General features: G+C 45.9%; 1 protein-coding gene across 6 annotated transcripts in view; it reads right to left on the bottom strand.

Moving 5' to 3' along the window:
* The window catches only part of PDZD2 (PDZ domain containing 2), a 193731-nt gene that overhangs the window by 76750 nt on the left and 95831 nt on the right, over nucleotides 1-21150 (bottom strand). For 2 of the 6 annotated variants that reach the window (XM_068535191.1, XM_068535193.1), the window contains exons 2-5: nucleotides 20058-20559; nucleotides 11050-11192; nucleotides 7906-8038; nucleotides 2475-2630 (exon numbers count right to left, since the gene is read on the bottom strand). In XM_068535191.1, coding sequence (XP_068391292.1) covers nucleotides 2475-2630; nucleotides 7906-8038; nucleotides 11050-11192; nucleotides 20058-20513 — 888 coding nt within the window. In that variant the 5' untranslated portion in view covers nucleotides 20514-20559. Of the gene's footprint in view, nucleotides 1-2474; nucleotides 2631-7905; nucleotides 8039-11049; nucleotides 11193-20057; nucleotides 20600-21150 lie in introns of those variants that run through there. The other 4 variants (XM_068535192.1, XM_068535196.1, XM_068535195.1 and 1 more) reach the window with 4 other exon arrangements.

Below are 21150 nucleotides of genomic sequence, written 5' to 3'. Positions count from 1 at the left end.
TCAGCTATGGGCCAGGGCTGTAGCTGTAATGTTTATGGTGGATAAACCTAGTTAGATTTTGTTGTCATTGTTTCATTAGTTTTCAATGAATGCTTGTCCCGTCGTTTGTTTCTAAATTTATTTAGTTATTTATAACTCAGCACCAGATGTACTGGCTACATTCTAGGGATTCACTGGGAACTCAAGCCAGTCATTGCATTCCCACATCTCATGGAGTTCACAGTTGGACGAGAGAAACAGATTTTAATCAAATAATCACAAATCTAAATGTAACAAGCAGTTCAGGGGAAAGCCATATGGTCTTGGTATGAGAGCTAAGAGATTTAATATAGATTGGATATATTCTGGAAGTTTCTCTGAGGAAGTAACACTAAAGGATCCAAAAGATGAATTGGAGACACAGAGAGATCAAATGTATGGACACCAAGGGGGAAGGGTGGGGTGGGATGAATTGGGAGATTGGGATTGACATATATACACTATTGATACCATGTATAAAATAGATGACTAATGAGAACCTACTGTGTAGCACAGGGAACTCTACTCAACACTCTGTAGTGACTTAAATGGGAAGGAAATCCAAAAAAAGAGGGGTTATACGTATACGTATAGCTGATGCATTTTGCTGCACAGCAGAAACTAACACAACACTGTAAATCCACTATACTGCAATAAAATTTTTTTAAAAACCCAAAAAACAAAACTGAATTGGAGTCAGTCAGGCAAAGAGGATTCCAGAGAGAGAGAACAGCATTTGCAAAGGTCCTATGGCAGAAAAATGTACGGTCATCATGAAGGACTGCCGGAAGGGCGGTGAGCTTGGCGTGAGGTGAGGCCCAAGAAGCGGGCAGAGGTCAGTCAGGGAGACAGTGGAGGTCATGACCATTAGTGTGGTCTCTATCCTTACTAAAAGTAAAATTAAGGGAAAAAGTAAGGAAAAAGTGGCTACTGAATAGTGTCATAATACAAAGAGGCGGGAATAATCACGCAGTTGTCTTTAAACTGTTTACTTTAACCCCATCCATTCAGCTCTGATTGACCTGCTTTACAGGTTAGTCTTCTGAGAAAGCTTTCCTTTGAGGGAAAAGCTGTTGGAACAGTGTTTGAAATCAACAATGGGCCTGTACAGGACCTCTGGGAAAATTACAAAAAGTACCACTTCTTCAAGATGTTTTCCTTCTTTTACTGGAAAATTGTCTTAACATACTGATTTTCTTAGAGCAAAACTCTTTACTGCCATCTTCCAGAAAACTGTCCTCATAAACATAAAAGCCTATGATGTTTACAATGTAAATGGTGTTCCCTTAGATGTGGCACCTTTGTGCAGTCCACAACCTGCACCACCATACTCAGTGGCCCTGGAATTCCCGTGATCATAAAGAAAGGGGAAAAGTAGCTTTTTCTTCCTTAAATTCAAATAGCATATCATGTAAATGGGAAAAGTGATTTTCTTTTTTGTCTTCTAAGGCAGAGGTCCCCAACCCTTTGGGCACCAGGGACCGGTTTCACGGAAGACAATTTTTCCTCGGACGGGGTCGGGGTGGGTTGGTTCAGGCGGTAACGCGAGCGATGGGGAGCGGCAGGTGAAGCTTCGCTCCCTTGCCCGCCGCTCACCTCCTGCTGTGCAGCCCGGGTTCCTAACAGGTCGCGGACTAGTACCGGAGTTTGGGGAAACCTGTTCTAAGGCCTAATTATAAACAAGACTAATTTCCCAACGCTTACCCGTGCTGATTAGGTTCAGTGCTGATGGGAAGGAGTAAGGGTTCCAAATGGCAGAAAGAAAGCACCCTCCCCAGGGCTGGTTGGATGGGGAACAGTGGCTAACAAGGTTTTACACTAAAAATGACAAATCTACCAGATCTGGGATACAAAGAGGAGACCATAGAGCCGCAATGCAACCACAGTTAACCACAAGCCCTCCCGACTCTGTGCCAGACCACGCCGGGGAGCAGCCCACGAGGGCGTGAGGCGTCACAGGCTGGGTAAGGAAGCGCTACGAGCCATGGGAAAGTCCTGATTTCATGAAAACCGGGAGACACATCCATACAACTTCACCTGAATGGGTTCTGTGTTATTTTAACATTCCACTTTCAACCAGACATCTCTCAGTCTAAGTTTAAATTCACAAACGATAGTTTTCAAACACTATATCAAGAAGTAGCAATAAAACCCTTGTATATATTATTAGACTTCTTAGAAATTGATATACGCACTGAACTCAATACCCAATTGCTCTTGTATTTCCAGTGTCAATTCCAGTGTCAATTTTTTTTTTTTCTTAAATAAAAAGTATTACCCTCACAGATTTTTCTGGATGATTCTGACAAAAAAATAAAAAGATGCACTCTGGTCCTCTTCCATCCTGGTCTCGACCATACTATCTATCTCAAGCTTTTATCTCTGATCCTGGCACCCATGCCCTCGGGAAAACATCATCCCAGCAGAGTAGCCCGGGAAAGCACAGGCACACTTACTGCTCCCTGGACGGAAGACGATCCAGTTCCTTCGTCCTCGTCCCCGGCCGGCTCCTGGTCTTCGTTGTCGGTCCAAGAGGACACGTCCTCTACCGAACTGGTCAGATCAGGCAAACTCTTAGATGTTAGCCTGAGGAGGTCCTCTGCAGAGCTTTCCTGTGGGGACACAATGAACGGCCCATGAGTTACCCCATGATGTCAAGGTCAAGGTCAAGGTAAACCTAGCTGAGTCAACCGTGGGTGGTCACGTGCTCCCAATCCAAAGACTATGTGGAGTGCAGGTTCCACATTGCCAGGGGTGCAAGGTTACCTCAAATGTCAGGAGTATGGACCCAATTCAAACCCAGACCATTTTTTTTTCTTGATGAATCTGTGTTTCTTAGGCGAATGTTTCCATGGGCAATCTAAACTCCCTGAACTTAAGATCCTTTGATGCCCTCCCCTGTCTTACTTTCAGGATATAGTTTAAACTCCCTCATTGGCAGGCTAACATCAGAGATTTGGCCTCTACCCAGCTCTCCAAACTCACCCCCCTCCATTCTCCCCTCCCTTCCATTCAAGCTGTACTGACTTTCAAACACGCCGGGCTCCCCCCTGCCCTGTTGCCTTTTCCACCAGCAGCTCCCCTGCCTAGACCACCCTTCCTCTCATGACTAAGGCCTCTCTGGGCGAAGCTTGAGCATCACCTCCTGCAAGCCTTCCTGGATCACCTCTGGAGGCATTTGCCTCTCCTTTCCCCTCTAATGTCCTCTACTGTTAATCGCCTCGCTGTGTGTGTCTAACTTACTCATCTATCTCCCCTGCTTGTCTGAGAGTTCCCCAAACCATGTCTACTCAGTGCAGTGTCCCCAGGCCTAGCTCAGAGCTCAAACATCTACCATATCCTCCTCTCCCTCATTGCTCATCTCACAGGCCCATGGTCATTAGAAAGAGATTAGATTGTTTAGTGAATCACAATGTCAAAGTGGAGACTGATAATGTCTCTGCAACGAAAGCAGCCCTTGAACAACTTTTAAAGGTCAACAAAAACACATGGAATCAGACTCCATTAAGATTAGACTCCAAAGGGGGTTTCAGGAACGCAGCCCTTCCTTCCTACACACAAATAAGGTCAGAATGGGTTGAGGGATGCAGGCGAGATCAGTGAGACCACGTGACAATCCCAAGGACAAATGAGGCACACACAGGAGCCGAGAGCTCTCCTGGGAAATGACACAGCACGTGAGGCCAGGGACCGGGGCTGCAGGGCTGATCTGAGGCCAGAAAAAAGGAGCAATGTGTCCTCTCCTCTTTCCCCCATACCAGCAATTTCTACAAGGAAGGAAACACGTGGAGAGTTTTGATCATCATATTCCTTGGGGGTTGACAGAAAAGAGAATAACAAAAAATACCCATCTTATACAAGGGACGTTATAAACTACTACTGAGTTGGCACCTGGTGACAATGTCGTTTGTTACTAGTTTGATGCAGTTTCCACCTTCAAGGTACCTGAAGCTCATTCATTTTAGATCAGTAATTTGTGAACACCATACTTTTAGACCTTGCCTGAGGAAGAGAAAAAGAGTTATTAAATGAGAAAATGAGTTGAGCCCTCTTCTGTGATGTCAATTCTGCTCAGCTATTAATAGAAAGCTTAAAAAAAGTGAAAGTCCCTTGGGGGCTTCCCTGGTGGCGCAGTGGTTGAGAATCTGCCTGCCAATGCAGGGGACACGGGTGCGAGCCCTGGTCTGGGAGGATCCCACGTGCCGCGGAGCAACCAGGCCCGTGAACCACAATTACTGAGCCTGCGCATCTGGAGTCTGTGCTCCGCAACAAGAGAGGCCGCGATAATGAGAGGCCCGCGCACCGCGATGAAGAGTGGCCCACGCTTGCCTCAAACAGAGAAAGCCCTCGCACAGAAACAAAGACCCAACACAGCCATAAGTTAAAAAAAAAAAAAAAAAAAAAAGTGAAAGTCCCAACTGCTGTGTAAATTTCACAATAGCCACAGGATGGAATACTCTGCCGCCATAAAAAATGCTGCTCTAGAAATTTATTTCCTGATGTGGAAAGAGTTCTTATAGTATGTTACTTACCGAAAAAGCAGGTTAAAAATAATATGTAAGAACCGTATTAATAACATGTAATAATAAACTGGATACAATACTGTGTGATAACCGTAAAGGAGCACATTTCTCCAAGCGTTCACTGTGACCAACTACATTGTTCGGAACCCTTTATAGTTCATTGAATCTTCCGAACATCCCGTGAAGCAGTTATTGATTCTCATTGTACAAGTCAGACTTCAAGGGATGTAGTAACTTGCTCAAGATACACAGCTTTCAAAGGGCTGTGCTGGCACCTGAATCCTGGTGGGACTGCCTCCAGGTGCACTGTCTCCTTGTGTTTGATTCCATTTAAAAGAAAACGTGCGTGTATTTGCACACACATATGCGTTCCTGTCTGGAAGGACACGCCAGTTAGTGGACAGTTACTGTTGGCGGTGTTACAAACATTTTATCTTCTTTTTCTTCTCTATATTTTTTCTGGGCTTTCTACATTAGATATAATGAATACATATTTCTTGTTAATAAAAACCAACAGTGAAACAAAAAAGAGAGAGAGCACGAGAGAAAGCTGTATTGCTATGCACGTACTTCTAGGAATATCAGAAGGAACTTGGATATTCTGAGTTTATTCATTCAACAAAAACTTTCTAAGCTCCTCTGTATACACAAATGACATATTTGTGTGGAAACATGAGACACCCTCTCCAGAAGAAAGTAACTGCTATATCTCCAAAACAATGCCTTAAAGTTGTGTGACAAGGTGACGATTATTTGCAATAATGAATTTAGATTTTTTATTACTCCTTATATTCAGTTAAGTCAAAAGTTCTTTTTCTTTTCTCCCTCTCTTCAAATATAAAGGCAGAAACAAAGCCTGTGGATGACTTGGTCTTGTGGGATGAAGAAGAGGAACAGATGCCCAGAGGTGCCTAAAGATTGACTTCTTTTTTTCTCCTCCATGGATGAGCACCTTGGATGGTGTAGATTAAGTTCGGGAACAAACAGCAGGCAGCTGCCGTAAAAGCGTACTGCCTAGCTGTAAATGGAGCAAACGGGAAGGAGTGAAAGGAGTTGCAACTCTGAGGACTGGGTCAGCCTTAGGGCCACAGCTCAGGACAGCCGGCCAAGAGTCAACGGATTGAAAAGCAGAATGGACGCCTGTTCCTCAGCTCTGGATGCTGCTCAGCCCTACAAAGACCCCAGCAAGTGTCCCTAAATGTCCAAGCCTCTGGCAGGAACACATTACCTTTTTCTAATACCATTGGCTCTGGTGTCCTTTATATCTTATGCGACTAAGGGGCAGCATGAAACTCTGAAGTCCAATGAACCCAGGATGAAACTTGCTTCTGTCACCCACTGCTTGTGTGACCTCTGGGCAAATTAATTAACCTCTTACATTTTAGCTTCATCCTCTGAATAAAATGAACGAATGGCTCTCTCGTGGGATTTAAGAATTAAATGAGATAGTAGGTACGAATTGCCTGGCACCCAGCGGAACCCAATACATGGGAGTGTCTTTCTTCCTTCAAGTCAGTGAAAATATTGGTCAGGCTTCAAAATCTGTTTTCAGAAATCTCATGTGTGCCCCTTAATTACCCATGAGTGGCCCCTTTTTGTTTTTATTTTATATTTTCTTTGTGTAGTATGTTTGTGGATAATGGCTGACATTGAAGAGACTTCCCTTCCTCATTTTCCAACTAGCAGGAGAAAGAAGTCAGCACAGAAATAAAGGTTTGGGGGACATGGTATACCACCTGTGCAGAACCCCTGTGTTCTTAAGCTGCAGGCTGTGGGGAGGTGGGCCGTGCAAACATAGGACTGTGTGTGGTGCGTGTGTGCGTGTGCGTGTGTAAGAACCAGTAATGTTTTCCAAACTCCTACCACATCTGGCCAAATGAGGAATTTGTTTCTCCTTCCCTCACAGCCTTCCCCTCCTCGTGGGATTCACCAGGCTGACCAGGAACATCCCTAGCTTTGCCCCTTCCCCACCCCTGGGGAGGGGATGCCCCACGGCATCTCTGGGAGCGGGGGAGGGGGCCTGTGAATGGAGAGTGCCTCAACTCCTGCCTCCAGGGCCTCAGTGTCAGCTCTTCCTGCCAAGTCTTTGCCAAGGCTCTATATTCCGGTTGGAAGCCTAAGGGTCTAGGTCAGGGACTTGGGGTAAACGGTATAAAGGGAGGAAAGCCGATTTTTCAGATGGCTCAAAATACTCTTCTCGTCTATTTATTAAACACTCCCCCAATGGGCAGTAGACCGTGCAATCTAAGAAAGAAAATATATAAAAACCTGTAGATGCTGGGTTCAAAAATCGCATCAGGGATAACCGGGGGAAATCAGCCATCCCGTCAAGAGCGTATTGCTGCAAAGGGTTAAGGACTGGGGGGCCTCACACCCGTTCTCCCCTCAGCTGGCTCTGGGATAAGCCCGTGGCTCCACTGCACAAGCCCCCGAGCCCTGTGGGCCCCTCCCTGGTCGCATCAGCAGCACCATCTCATCAGACAGTGGAGCAGATCCCAGACAGCCCAGTTCCTCCCCTCCTGCCACACAGCTGGGGCATCCTGCCGCCTCTACCCAGTTCTCTAAGGCTGGCGAGACCCCGGGGAGAAAGCAGATGGGGGCCCGGACCTCAGCACTATTTTTACACGCTCCGGGGGTGGGGGTGAAAGAAGCCCCAGCCCGAGGCTGGGTGACGAAGAAGTGGCAGCGAGACGGAGGGGACAGACAGACACCACTGGGCGTCAAGAACCAGGGTCCCGGCTGCACTGCCGGCGGCAGCATCAAGGCCTCCTCGAGACGGGAGCCCCTGCGGAAGCTCTGCCTCGCTGGGTCATTCGTAAAACTGAGGAGGAGGAAGAAGGCGGGGTGTGGCGGGACAAGCGGGGTTCACGAGGCTTCTTCCAGCACCAACACTCTGTGCTGCGGGGAGCCCCGGCAGCCCGGAGCCTGCCCACGGACGGCCCGAACCCCCTTCCTGCGGGACCTGGAAGATGCGCATCTCCCGCCCCCCTCCCGCCGCTGCTGTCCCACTGACTTCCGCCATCTCCTCCTTGGTTTCCCTCTGGACCACTTGCCACTCTGTCCACCCTGTCTTTCCTCCTACCCTCCCATTCTTCCCTTTTCCTTAGTCCTGTTATTGCTTTTCCATCTCCTAGATATATCCGTCTAGGAGACCCTTAAAGGAAGGCAAGATGATTAAATGCCCTTTAGCTCAGGGCCCCTTGTGGGCTCGTGCCACAGAATCATGGCTATTTGAATGGCCCAAGGTAAAGGCAGGTACGTGTGTATGTTGGGGGGGGGGGTGTCGTACACGGGGAGGGCTCGAAACCAAATCCACCACCACCACCATTTAAAATATTTTACAAAACAAACAAAAACCACCTACCTTGCTGGCCACCACCAGCTGAACCACTCCGGTGGCTGAGCGAAGAATGGCCACAGCTTCCTCGTGGGAGAGCCCGACTAGTAAGTGGCCATTGATTACCAGCAGCTCATCTCCTAAGGACAGTCTGCCATCCCTGAGGAAACGGAGATGGGAAAGAAAATCCCTCGTCAAGACGTTCTGGGCTGGAGAAGGGCCATCTTCCTGGAGCTGGGGAGGGCTGTGAGAGGGGACAGTTAAAAATGGGCTAAAGAGGAGAAGGGACAACTGGAGACAGCCGGGATGGGACTGCTTCATCCTTCCGTCTGCCCAGTTAGGGGACTGAGGAGCGGCACGGTTTCAGATGGTCGTTGAGTAACAAGCACCATCTCAAGTTACCGCCATATCCCACGTCAATGTCAACGAAACGTCTTCCATCCAAGTGGAGACGTGATAGAGGAACCGAGACCCCAAGGCTTTAGGATAGTTAGTCGTTCTTCTCTCAGTCCTACCTGCCACCCTGCCCTTGAGACTGAGTCATCAGCTGAGTCTGTGAGCTGAGCCCCAAAAGAGCGAAGGTAGCCTAAGCTCACCAGGAATCCTTCTCTAACCCACGTCCCTCTCTCTTCCTAGGTGACACACCCTTGCCCAGATTTCCTCTGTGGCACCTGTGGCACTACACCATGTGTGTCTGTAACCCCGCCCCCAAGAGTTACTTACAGGGCCTCGAGGGTAAAGTCTCACAATGCCCCCTTCTTCTTTGTGTCCCTACCGCCAAGCTTCATAAGCAGAAGGATGAACAGAAAAATGAACAAAGAAACTGCCTAAGTTACTGCTTGCTGTTGTAGGTATCAGACCTGGTGTGCCACACAGGTGTACAAACATGTTCTATTTCTTTATTTCCTTTAAATTAAGTGAATGACCTGGAGTTTCCTTCCCACTGGGCTGGCAGGAGGCCCAGTCGTCACGGGGTCTGCCTGCCCTACAGTGGGTCAAGGGTGGCAGACTGTTACAGAGTACCGGGCAGGTCCCATCAATCATGGTGGGTTAACAGTGTGTGGGTTCCAACTGAGCCTCCAATGGCCTGGTCTCCCATGACCCCAAAGCAGTCAGAGGCTTTTCATCTCCATCGCTAAATGTGGGATGGGAAATCTGGTGAGGCTGAGAGACCCAAAGCCCAGGATTCCACCATCCCCTCTGAAGGCTTTACATCAGCATCCAGGATTGGGTGGGACCCACGCTTGTCTCCAACACTCCCAGTTTCACCCCACTCTGTTTCTCTCTAATCTATGGACTCTCTCCTCCTTGCTTTGTTTCAATGAATTGACCAAGTTCTCTATCCTCCCCCCTTCACCAGTCCCTCTCTGTGTCCTCTAGGGCATGCATCATAATCTTTTCTATGAATCTAGGCTTTAACAGAAGACAGGAGGCACCAGAGACTCTGACAGCCTCTGCTTTCTCTTCTTCAAAAATCCCTAAAGCAGAGAAATGCTAAGAACCCCAGGATGTTGTTCAGGATGGAAAGAGAAGGGAAGAGGAAAACCACAGAGAATGAGCAAACTGGAACGTCAAAGAGGTATGTGGGTGGGCACTCTGGAGGAGAGGGATTCAGGAATACAGGAGAACGTAGTGGTTTGGGCCAGTGTCCCTGGGCTTACTTACCCACACCACCATCAAGATCATCCCTGCCCCTATTCCTTTTATTTCCCTCTTTAATCCCACATTTCTCATCTCCAGTTATTAACTAGAATGCCCCACATATAAATTAAATACCCACCCCCCGCCCCACACACACACATCTAAGCTAAGGCTGTAAGAAAATGGTGAGACCCAGTAGAAATAGCTCACATGGAAAATAGAAAAGAACAGTTCTACATAAGCTCATCTCTGAGCACAGGAATTTCCTAATTGCCAACTTTCCAAAGACAGACTAGAACCCGAAACCTAGGACTAATGGGAAAATGGCTATCTCATGAGAGTTCCTTAAAGCATCCATCATTTGGGCAGTGTAATGATGCTCTTCTGCATACAAACTATCTAAGGTCTTAATCTTTCAATGATTACTGCCACCCAGAAAACTGACACCTGCAGTTGATCTTATTTCTACTTGAGTTATCAGGATCGTACTCTCTACTTAGGGGACTGATGAGCATGAAACACCTTGATAGTTTGCGCCCTGGTCCTCTCTTTGGTATTCTGTTCCTCAGACTAAATACCTTGAGCTCCGTCAACTGTGGCTCATGAGATACGTTTCTGAGAGCTCCCTCGGTCTCGAGCAGTCCAATACTGCTCTGGTTTGCCATCTCCCCTTAGCGTCAGGGTACCTGGACTGAACACTAATTCCAGACTAGATTCACCTCCCTCATCAGTGAAACTCTACCTTTATCCACCTACTGTATACGTATGGACATCCAACATATATACGCATCCCACTGTGCTCTGCAAACAGTAGATGCCTTGTGTATACAGAAGCAATTAGCTACATGGCAAGAGCATACCTTACATTTGGGGACGGCTACATCCCTCTAACTCAACATAGACTTCTTCTTTGACATGCTCTGCCTAAGCACTGTCCCTCTTCCTACTTCAGATGACCGTTCAGGTTAAAAAAGAAGCTTTAGAGTGTGAATTGTTTTCAGGTCACAAGGAGAAAATTCACATTTATTTTTCCCCCTCCACATCTGCACGGCAGAGACACACATATCTAAGTGTGTATCAAATCTGGATAGACCCGACGGATCCAGACACGGCTCACGAACTGTGGTCACGTTTAAACCCCATCACTTTCCCAAGTCATCAGCCATAGTCTCATGGGAGTGACGATGTCAGGGATGTGGTGTTCCAATGCGTGGATAAGGAACCACGTGTCACAAACATCCCGGAAGTCAGGATAAGTAACATTCACTTGACACTCAAACTGGATTAGAAAGAAATCTAATCTTTCCTTCATGGTGTGGCAGAGCTTGCAGTAGCCCCAGCAATTAACCACTTCCTGTGCTCAGAGCGGTGTTTAATTAGAACCGCTCGGGCCCGACCTCCTCCTGTGCTCCAGCATCATCCTTGTAAACTGTAATCCCCAGTGCTCTGACCGAAGGGAAGAGTCCCGGCGCCCGGGGGAAGGGGAGGGGAGGACAAGGAGGCAGAGAAAGGGGAGAGTTATCTAGTCACCTGTGAGCGGCACCTCCTTCCTTCACTTGGGTGACAACGATAGCGTGAGGTGAGCGCTTTGATCCTCGGCCTCCACTAACCTGAATTCCCAGCCCATCCGATTCTTTAAGCAGCTCCATCTTCCATATCCGGCCAACTTCCTCCTTGGAAGAAAAAGTGAGCACAATGTGAAGTATCTGGACAGACACGCACCACTGTCAAAGGAGAGGCGAGCAGGGAGGTCCAGCCAAGTACTCATCACTTGTCGACAGATAGCGCAGGGGACCACCGATGAGAAAATTCTGTGGGTTGGACCAAAGTCTCGAGCTGGCAGCGCTGCCCAAAGCAACCTTCTGTGATGACAGGAGTGTTCCCTGTCTGCACCATCCAATAGGATCCACCAGCCACAGGTGGCTACCGAACACTTGAAGTATGGCTGGTGGCAACGGAGACACTGAATTTTAAATTTCATTTCATTTTAATTAAATTTAATTAGCCAACTGTGGCTAGTGGCAATGACGTTGGACAGCACAGCAAAAGTGATTTGCGAATTTCCTGACCAGGGTCCTGTTAAGTAAAGCTCTTCTGCCTGGAACCCAGATACCACTACGTGTATAAATGCTGGCTGTGCCTGGGTTCCTTTTATTTACAATGGCTACTAATTGATAAAGGAGGATGAAAGGAAGACAGAGGTAGGTCTTGGTGCCAGGAGACTTCAACTAGTCTGAGCCAAGCTCTGCCACTTGGTACTTACGAAAGTCACATAAGGCCTGAATACCTCAGTTTCCTTGCCTTTAAAGGGACTTCCCTGGTGGCGCAGTGGATAGGACTCCGTGCTCCCAGTGCAGGGGGCCCAGGTTCGATCCCTGGTCAGGGAACTAGATCCCAGATGCATGCCACAACTGGGAGCTCGGATGGCGCAGCTGGGGAGCTGACGAGCTGCAACTAAGGAGCCCCGGAGCCACAACTAAGGAGCCCAGCTGCTGCAGCTGAGACTTGGTGCGACCAAATAAATATTAGAAAAACCCGAAAACAAACAAAAAAAACATACAACTATTTAAAAAAAAAAATGAAGTGGGGTTAATTATTAATACTTCCAGGTCTGGTGTTAGGATTAAAGGAGACGTTTATGGAAACAGGCAGCAGCGCTCCTGACATCTAGTAGATACATAATAAATGTTGATAGGTAACCATGTATGACTTACACATGCATATCATATATGTTAAAAACATCATATTGAATTGAATCTCAAACTTCCTTAAAATATATGAATGAGATCTTGGGTAGGAGAAACCAAAACAGGAAATTCACCGATGAATCTGTGATCAACTTCCGCACGCATTGGCCGGTACACTATTTAAATGTATTAAAAATGCTTCAACAACTATAAAAATCTACCCCTTTTATTTTACTTATTTATTTATTTATTTATCTATTAAGGCCACGCCACAGGGCTTGTGGGATCTTAAATTCCCCGACCGGGGACTGAACCTGCGCCCTCGGCAGGGAAAGCGCGGAGTCCTAACCACTGGACCTCCAGACAACTGCCAAAGATCTATCCTCTTCAAAAACTAATAAAGGTGTCTAAGTCCTCTTGACTGTTAGTAGCTTTTCTGCTCTGGTTTATTCTCCATGTGACTCCGTATTTCACGCCAAGGACACAAACATACACCCACTGCGAAATGTTTGATAACTGGCTGCTCAGAGAAATGAAAGCAAAAGCTTCTAAAGTGATTTATTTGGGAGTCTGACTTTAGGCTCATCCCAAAGTCCTTGTTGGCTCCAGGTATATAGGTAGGGGTCACAATGCATTCCTCAATTTATAAAAGAAAAGCTATGTGTTTTCTCCATTCATCGTGAAGGTCCAACGGAACTGTGAAGGTCCAACACAGACAAAGCCAGCATCTCCCTAAAAATAGGCAACCTGCCCATTCAAGCTTCTTGCAAAAGAGGAAAAATGCGAAGCATTTAGAAAATCTGAACTGCATACTGTCAGCAACTAAAATGCAACGGTAAAAAAAGCAGATGTTGAACGGTCACTAATGTGCAGCAACAGGAACGTCTAGGGAAATTATTACCAGACAGAGACCTGTTGGGCTCTTTTCCTTGCCCAGCGCAGCTCACGGGGGCTCCATGACTCCAGCAACACGCCGTGGTGCCAGCTGTCTCCTCCATCCACTGACCACAGGCCCACAAAGCCTGTCTGGCCAAATGTAACCGCAGAAGTCACTGGCTTTTCCCACAGTAGTTCATGAACTTGTCAACAATCCCTACACCATCCCATCGTCTCACTTTGGACTCCCTGGGTTTTGGTTGTTTGCCTCTGACCTCTGGAACACCTTTCTCTCTTTCCCATTTAGAAACAGCCTTCCTGGCCTTCAGAGTCTCTCACAGCTCCACGACTTCCAAGGAGCCATCCTTGAGAATCAGTGCTACCATGAGATAGCAACCTTCAGTGCTTCCACTACACGAGACCCTATGGCTATCGGAGGACCCCGAAGAGAACAAAGGCAGGGGTGCTCCGGTTAGCTGTTATCCCGGCGTGCTGGGCATCCCACACTGGCACATGGGCCAGCCCTGTGGCTGCTTCCCTGGGCCTCACGGTGCAGGTAACCAATGAGAGCCGACGGTTGCTTGACTTTTTTCCTTGGAAGATATGCCATGGCTCCTGGGGTCTTGAAGATGTGGACAGTGTTCCTCCCTCCCCCAGTACAGAAAAGCTGTAGAACTCTTTCCCAAGAACAGCACGGACCATTATGAGAACCCAGAAATAAGAAAACCCCTTTGGTTTTAGCCCAAATTAGTTAAAACCTATCCATCCCTATTACTAGTTACACCATCATCTTCTCCCGTCCTACCCTTCTTTTGCTAAACAGAACATGTTAACTATGGCTCACAGAGGATGTGCCAATAATTTTTAAATGCTTAGAAATAGTACTTGTGACAAGAAACATGCAAAACTACATTCACGGGGAAAGCAGAATGGCCTAAATGTTGACCCTGACAGAGGAGTTAAAGACAAGAGCACCCACATGCCCACTCCACACCCCTGCCCCTGCCCAAGATGCACACAACTAGTTAAAAGCAAAACAAAAACAAAACACATAGCTAATAGAAACGGCTTCAGAGGGCAGAAATGACCAGTCTGTAACACAGCCCCCAACTACACTAGTCCAGAAACAGATTTTCTTTTATCCAATAATATGATATTCCCCCGACAACAGAGAGTAGAAACTATAAGGGGAGAATTCAAAGAAAATGATGCAAATTTCCTCACCCTGGAATTTCTTGATCATCTAATGAAGGAGCTCTGAGGAACACAAAGAGAGGCAGAAACAGGAAGAGGCAGATGTTATCGGTCTCAATTGTACAATTGTCAGTAGTAAATCTAGCTGCCTACAGCTGAAAGCAGCGCTCAGTTAAAAATAAAATCAGTGTCTAAAGTGTATTAGCCTAAAGCTGGCACCGGCCAAAAACCAACAGGCCAACTTAGAAACAATGATGTCAAGTATATTTCCAACTGCCTCCTTACAATTCCACTTAGGTATCCGCTACACACACCAGTAGGGTCAAAACAGGGCTCTCCTTCTTTCCCATCTCGGTGGGAATAGCAACATCATCTACTCGAGCTTAAGAGGATACGCAAACCAAAAACCCATGAATTGTCTTTGATTTATCCTTCTATTTCCTACGCCTAAACCATGAGTGAGACCTAAAAGCTCTATTTGCAAAACAGATACACATTCATCTACCTCTGCTCCTCTTCCCTGACACCACCCTTGTCAAAGCCACCAGCATCTTTAGCTTGGGTTATCACAATGGCCTCCAGTCTGGTCTCCCTTTTTATGCTTTACCGCTCACAAACCACTATTATCCATTATGCATCTAAGGTAAATGTTAAAATATATATATATATCATGATGCACTCAGCTTAAACCTTTCGACAGCTCCCCACTAGACTTAGAATAAGGTCCACATGCCTTGCAATGGCGAACGTGAACCTTTGTAATCTAGTTCCATCCACATCTTCCACGTCACCTCCTAGTCGTCTCCCCATCACTCACTGTGCTGCGGTCTCTCTGCTCCTGGAATAGTCTATCATTCCTGTCTTACAGCAGCTGCATGTGCTAGTTCCTCGCCGGAAACATTCTGCCCCCAGATTGTGCAGGGCTGCCCTTTCCTGACACTCAGTCTTTAGCTGAAACATGGCCTCTTCAATGAGGTCTTTTGCCGACGACACCCAATATCAATTTGCCCCCTGCCCATGTCACTGCGGGGCCATCTTTCACGTCACTGTTTTACTTTATTTATCGTACTTATGGTCAGCCTCTAACATTCTGATTTATTTTCTTACGTGTTGCTTGTGGCCCCTTATACGTGACAAATGCCGCAGGACGGGAACTTTATCTCTCATTTACAAATGGGTTCTCCAGCAGCTAGAACAGTGCCTAGCACATAACAATACTGCATAAATGTCACTGAATTAACAAATAGAGAATGTTTATTCACTAATCCTAGGGTTCTTCAAAGTTATTGAGACTGACGTTAAGAAGTTTGCCCAGATGGGAGACCTGCCTGTTTGCCAATGTTCAGCGCGTGAACACAGATCCAGTTGTAGAGATGATTGAGTTCTGAAACAGATCCTGTCTAGACAGAGGGCTTGGGCCTTTGCTTCCTTTTACATTGGCTTAAAGGGCAATGAGACTTTGTCAGCCCGTTGAGAAAAAGCCAAACCACGCAAAATTGGACGCTGCGGACATCTGTACTAATGTTGTCAGAGTGCTACCCTTTCCTGTAAACCGCCAATTACTGTGTGAGCTCACACATGCATCTCTTCACGAAGGCACACAGAGGGATTTATTTACCAAAACAGGGGTGGTACATTAAAGGGAGCGGCCTCGGCAGCATTTAAATGACCTCATCTGCTAGAACCCAAAATAAAATTTTATAACAGCATCTTTGCCCCAAATGTGAGAAGACACATCACCCAACTAGAATTTCACTGCAGTAAATGCTCTGGCTCCAGTTGCAGCCCTATTTTGAGACTGTTTGCTTACCCCTTCTTACTTAGAATGATCAGTAAGAAATGAAGAATCATGTCATCATAATGTCAGAGTTGAAATCCCTTAGTCATCAGACCAAAATGCTCAGTGTGTAGGTAAGAAAACTGAAGCTCAGAGAAAGGACATGGCAGCCTGAAGGCCACAGAGCTGGGAATGGAAGAACCAGGGCTGGAACTTGGTGCCCCGTCTCTCAGGCCTGGGGCTCCCCTGTGCCTTCATTAATAAATATCTACAGAGCACCTACAGGTGCAAGGCGCTGAGCTGGGACTGAGAGAGCAAAGGCTCAGAGGCAAGAGTGAGCATGGCCTTTTGAAAAAAACGAACTCAGCCAAAGTCAGGGAGGAAGAAAGCAGTGAGAAATGGGGGCAAAGAGTTAATCAGGAATCAGGTGATGAAAGGGCCTCACATGCTATGTCAAGCCAAGGTATTTGGGTATTACCCCAAGGGCAAAGTGGACCACCAGATGGTTTAAGCTTTAGCGCACATGCGTGCGTACATGTGCGTGCACGCTTGCGCAGTAAGATTTGTTCTTTAGAAAAGTCCCTCTGGTTGCACTGGGGACAGTGGATGATGGGATGAAAACGGGAGCAGTGAGACGGGTGGGAGACTACTGTGGCCACACAGGTGAGAAATGAGAGCAGCCTGGCCCTGACCTAAAGCTTTTGGAGGGAGCACAGAGAAGTGGAGCAGACAGAGATCCTAAAGGGGGCAGGAGGTGACAGGATTGGTGACTGACGGGAGGTGGTGTAAGGGAGAGGGCAGCGTTCCTGCTGACTCCACGATGCCAACTGTCCCAGTTTGCCTGGGTGAAGGCGTTTCCCAGGATATGGGGTTGTCAGTACAAAACCAGGGAAAGTTCTGCACAAACCAGGGCTAGTGGTCACTGGTTGAATCTCAGGTTTCTGGCTTGGGCAGCTTTGTGGATGGTGAGACCTGGAATGTTGGAGCAGGCTTGGTGGTGTGGGAAAGCAATGCATCGAGTTTCAGGCATGATGTGAAATATCTAAGATTGGAGACATCCTGTATGTGGTTGGTAGAAAGCTCGAGGGCTCAGGAGAGAGGTGAAGGTAGACATGAATTTAGGAGACATTACCATGTAGAAGGATATAAGTTCACCCAGAGACCATGGGGACTTCCTAGAAGAGGACCATCCTGCTGCTACCTCTGCTTGATACAAACATCAGGGACCACCCAGGAGAAGTCCTCAGTGAGATTCTCCTTCTGAGTTTCACATACTTTCCTGCAGATTCAGACCTGGGGAAGCCTTTCTGAGGTCCCTGCTGAACCACTTACAGGAAAGAGGTCTGGTACTGCACAAGGTGGATTTTGGGTACTAGGGTAAGACCACAAATGGACCCGTAGACACACACACCAGCTGTGAATAAACTCTCCTGACTGGCAAACGGTAGAATTCTTTTTCTTTCATTGTTACGTGCTTAAGTTTGGTTGTATTCATTTTCACTATGCAGCATTACAAAAATACACATTATGTATATGTCACCTTGGATGAGTAATGATCTTTACTAGACAGAGAGTAAGGAATTTTGAACTCATTTCTAAAACTGCTTATCTATGTCCTAGGAGATTCTTGTGCTTTAGAAGATGGGCCCAACTTTTTAATCTGTTTGCATGTGTATCATTACGTGTTAATATTTTACAGAAACAAGCCATTTTTTAAAAGGAGGTATTTGTTAAAAGGAAATATGTTTCCTACAGGTCCGTTAAGGCAGAACAGAATATAGAAAAAAAGTCTGAGGATTTATTTTCCTGTAAGAAATAACAGTCTATGAAAAAGAAGTACCTGACAAATAAAAATGGTCTGAATGATGATAAGCCTTGTCTGTAATTTATTAAGTCTTTGTAGATATATTAAATCATTAAGAAAGCAGAAACGGAACAATGCTGACATGTCTAATCTCCCATTATTCAAATGGAATGGAATTTTACCCCAAGGCTTAAGAGGTAAATAGCTAATTTTTGTTTTTCTGGAAATTCCATTTTAGCATGACCTTGGGCCCGTCCTGGAGTAACAATATAAATCTATTCATCCCAAGAACCTAAGGAGACTTCTGTTAGGTCTATTGGTCCCAGTTTGGGTGACACCAGGGTGTGGAGGAAAGCTGTGAAGATCTATTTCTTGCCAACCCTATCAATCCCAGGTAAATGCATCTAATGAGGTTATTTCTGGGGTTGAAGAGGGTACTGAAATATTCATGCCTGAGAAGGTGTGTGGCCCATTCTGACTTTCTAAGACCAAAAGTACAATCCAGGGTCAATAATCAGCCTATAGATTTAGAACAGTTATGAAGAATTCCAGATGGCAAGTCTCTCCTTGCTATAGGCATGGGGCTTCAAAAAAAAAAAAAAAAAAAAAATCCCCAAGGTAATAGATCATGGTTTGGTTTTTTCACCCTTCATTTGTATCTTCTTGGACATTTGACCTTGAGTACAAAAACCAGGCAAAGGAACTCTGGTATGTGCAGTCTTAAGATAGTCTAATCCAGAAATTCAAGTTTATGTTATTGCCTTCAATCAGGATGAGTAGAGGATGGTATTCTCTTAGAAGTTTGGTGTGGCGTTTTTTCTTTTAAAATCACTCCAAATAATTTCCACTGTGTCCTAGGCCAGATGAAAACCTATTCTTTGGACTGAATGTGTGAGATTCCACCCTAAACTTTGGTACCTTAAAACTTCAAAATGAACCAGTACTACCCACTTGTTTTTTTCACCTTAAGCTTTCTGCATATTCACAATCATCAGAAGAAAAAAATCATATCAAGATATAGTATTCATTGATAATATTATACACATTATAATATTTTTATTGCCCTGAATCCTTTTTGGGGGGAGGGGCATAAAACAGGTAGAAAATCATTAATAGAAACATTAATTTTTTTCCTCTCATTTGTTTGTAAATTCTATCTACAAATATACCTTCTCTGTGTAAGGCTTTATGATGATCACCCAGCTCCTCAAATGAAGGAACATGGTCCCTTTAGAGAGGGGTTATTTTGATTCTTCTCAACCCATTATACAGATTGGCTACAGTTGCAGAAATATGCATGAAATAGCCTTATTAGAAATTACATTCACTCCTAGGGCACCATTTCCCAGGCTGCAAAGCTGAACTCGATACTTTCTTTGTGCCCATTTTCCATCTTTTCAACTTCCTCTTTCATCCTTAGAGGGCATCTCCTGAGTCAGAAAAGAAACCAATCAGGAACCATCTAGCTAGTTACTGCTTTGTTAGGAACCCAGAGGAATACCTGGCCAAGAGGATTCTTGGAACAAGCACTCTGACCCTAAAGAAATGTAACTTAACAAGAGAGTGTTGGTTATAATGGGGGAGACGATATGAGGCTAGAAGTGTGTCTATCACCATTCAGAACTAGACAACATCTGCTTTGCCTTTAGGTGAGGGCAGCTCTGACCATCACAGCTGGATATCATAGTATCAGAGATTTCTGTGAAGTTTCCAAACTTCACTGGAATTCAGCAATATAATAATACTATCCCATGAAAATGTCACTGGTTTTGAAATGTTAAAAATAAAAGCAGATGCTTCCCTGCAGGTTGGACGTCCTTCCTGTGTAATACCAAGGCTTGGATATTTATGCTATCAGTGGTCACCAGGAATTCTTGGCCTTGCAGTGGCAATTCCACTGGTGACAGCAGTGATAAATAATGATGCAGTTCAAGTACTTTATCTGGGCCTCATATGACTCAAATTATACCACAGAAGGCTTGAATTTTCCACTTAAGATCACTCGACTAGCTCTTTATTTAAGTGTGATAAAATGACTTGGTTTTTTTGTTGTTATTGTCATGTCCTATGATCACTTATCTTAATAAATCTTTCAGTTTCTAAATGCAAGGTCATCTTAGGTGTATTTTCCAAACCTTAAATGCAACTGCACACAACATTTCATTGAAAATTCAGGTTCTACCACCAAAGCAAACCTTACCCGTGCCAGGCAGTCGCTGGATTGGAAGTCTGTCTTCCCAGATTTTGAGAAGCGGCGTCTGTCATTGCTTGTGGGCAGAGGGGCGTCCGTCTTTGCAATCCTAGGCTCTGTCCCTTTGTCTAATTCCGACCTCTCTAGATGGGATCCAGCCACCTCCTTGAGCGAATCTGGGCCATTTTCTAGCTCAAAAACATGACCGTTTCCCAGTTCAGGGTCCAGGCCGTTGTCTAGTTCGGACACAGGGTCACTGCCCAACTCACAGCCAGTGCTGTTCTTGGATTCTTCAGTGGCTTTGTGGGTAGAAGGCCTGGCAATGACCCCAAACTTTCTTGCTCTTTTCCCCTTTTTCACAGTTCGGTCCCCCAGCTCCAAGGCAGGCGTCTCTCCTGGTTCAGAGCTGTTGCTACTGTTGCCGTTATAAGGAGAATGGACTTGGTGCTTGAAGCGGCGCAGCATGATCAGGTAGATGAAGCCGCCATTCCAGCACTGCTCAGCCAGGTAACTGCAACGGACAGAGCGGGGTCAGAGAGGGGCTGGTTAAAACCCTCCAAACATCCTCCAAGAACAATGCCGCGGGTTGACGCATCTGATGGCCCACACGGGACCCATGTGACTAAAATCCTGGCCAAGTGATTGAGGCACTAAGCTTCTTAAAGAGGCTCCGCACTTCATTCGCTCTTTTAATCTATTTAATTGTTGATGCTAAAAATAACCCCCAAACAAACCAAAAAACCACCATGAACTGGAAATGACTCATGAGAGTACCCTATGAAGGTAGTCAGAGAAGGATTTTTCTATTAACAGAGCCAATCCTAACATATCATTAAGAAAAAAATTATTCTCCATTCGCTCAACAACTTGTTGCATCAGAATGATGCCAGCTTCCCATTCATAACATTCTGATGGGATAGCACTGCGAGTCCCCAGGGGAAAATGGATAAAATAGATTGGGGGAAGTGTACAGTTCTGCACGCAGGATCAAAAAATCAGCTGCATGATGCAAACTATTATATATAGAATAGAGAAAAAACAGGGTCCTACTGTACAGCACAGGGAACTATATTCAATATCCTGTGATAAACCATAATGGAAA

Source organism: Eschrichtius robustus, chromosome 2 (assembly GCF_028021215.1).
Source record: "Eschrichtius robustus isolate mEscRob2 chromosome 2, mEscRob2.pri, whole genome shotgun sequence".
In the NCBI taxonomy this organism is placed as follows: Eukaryota; Metazoa; Chordata; class Mammalia; order Artiodactyla; family Eschrichtiidae; genus Eschrichtius; species Eschrichtius robustus.
This window is presented reverse-complemented; position numbering and strand designations above follow the sequence as displayed.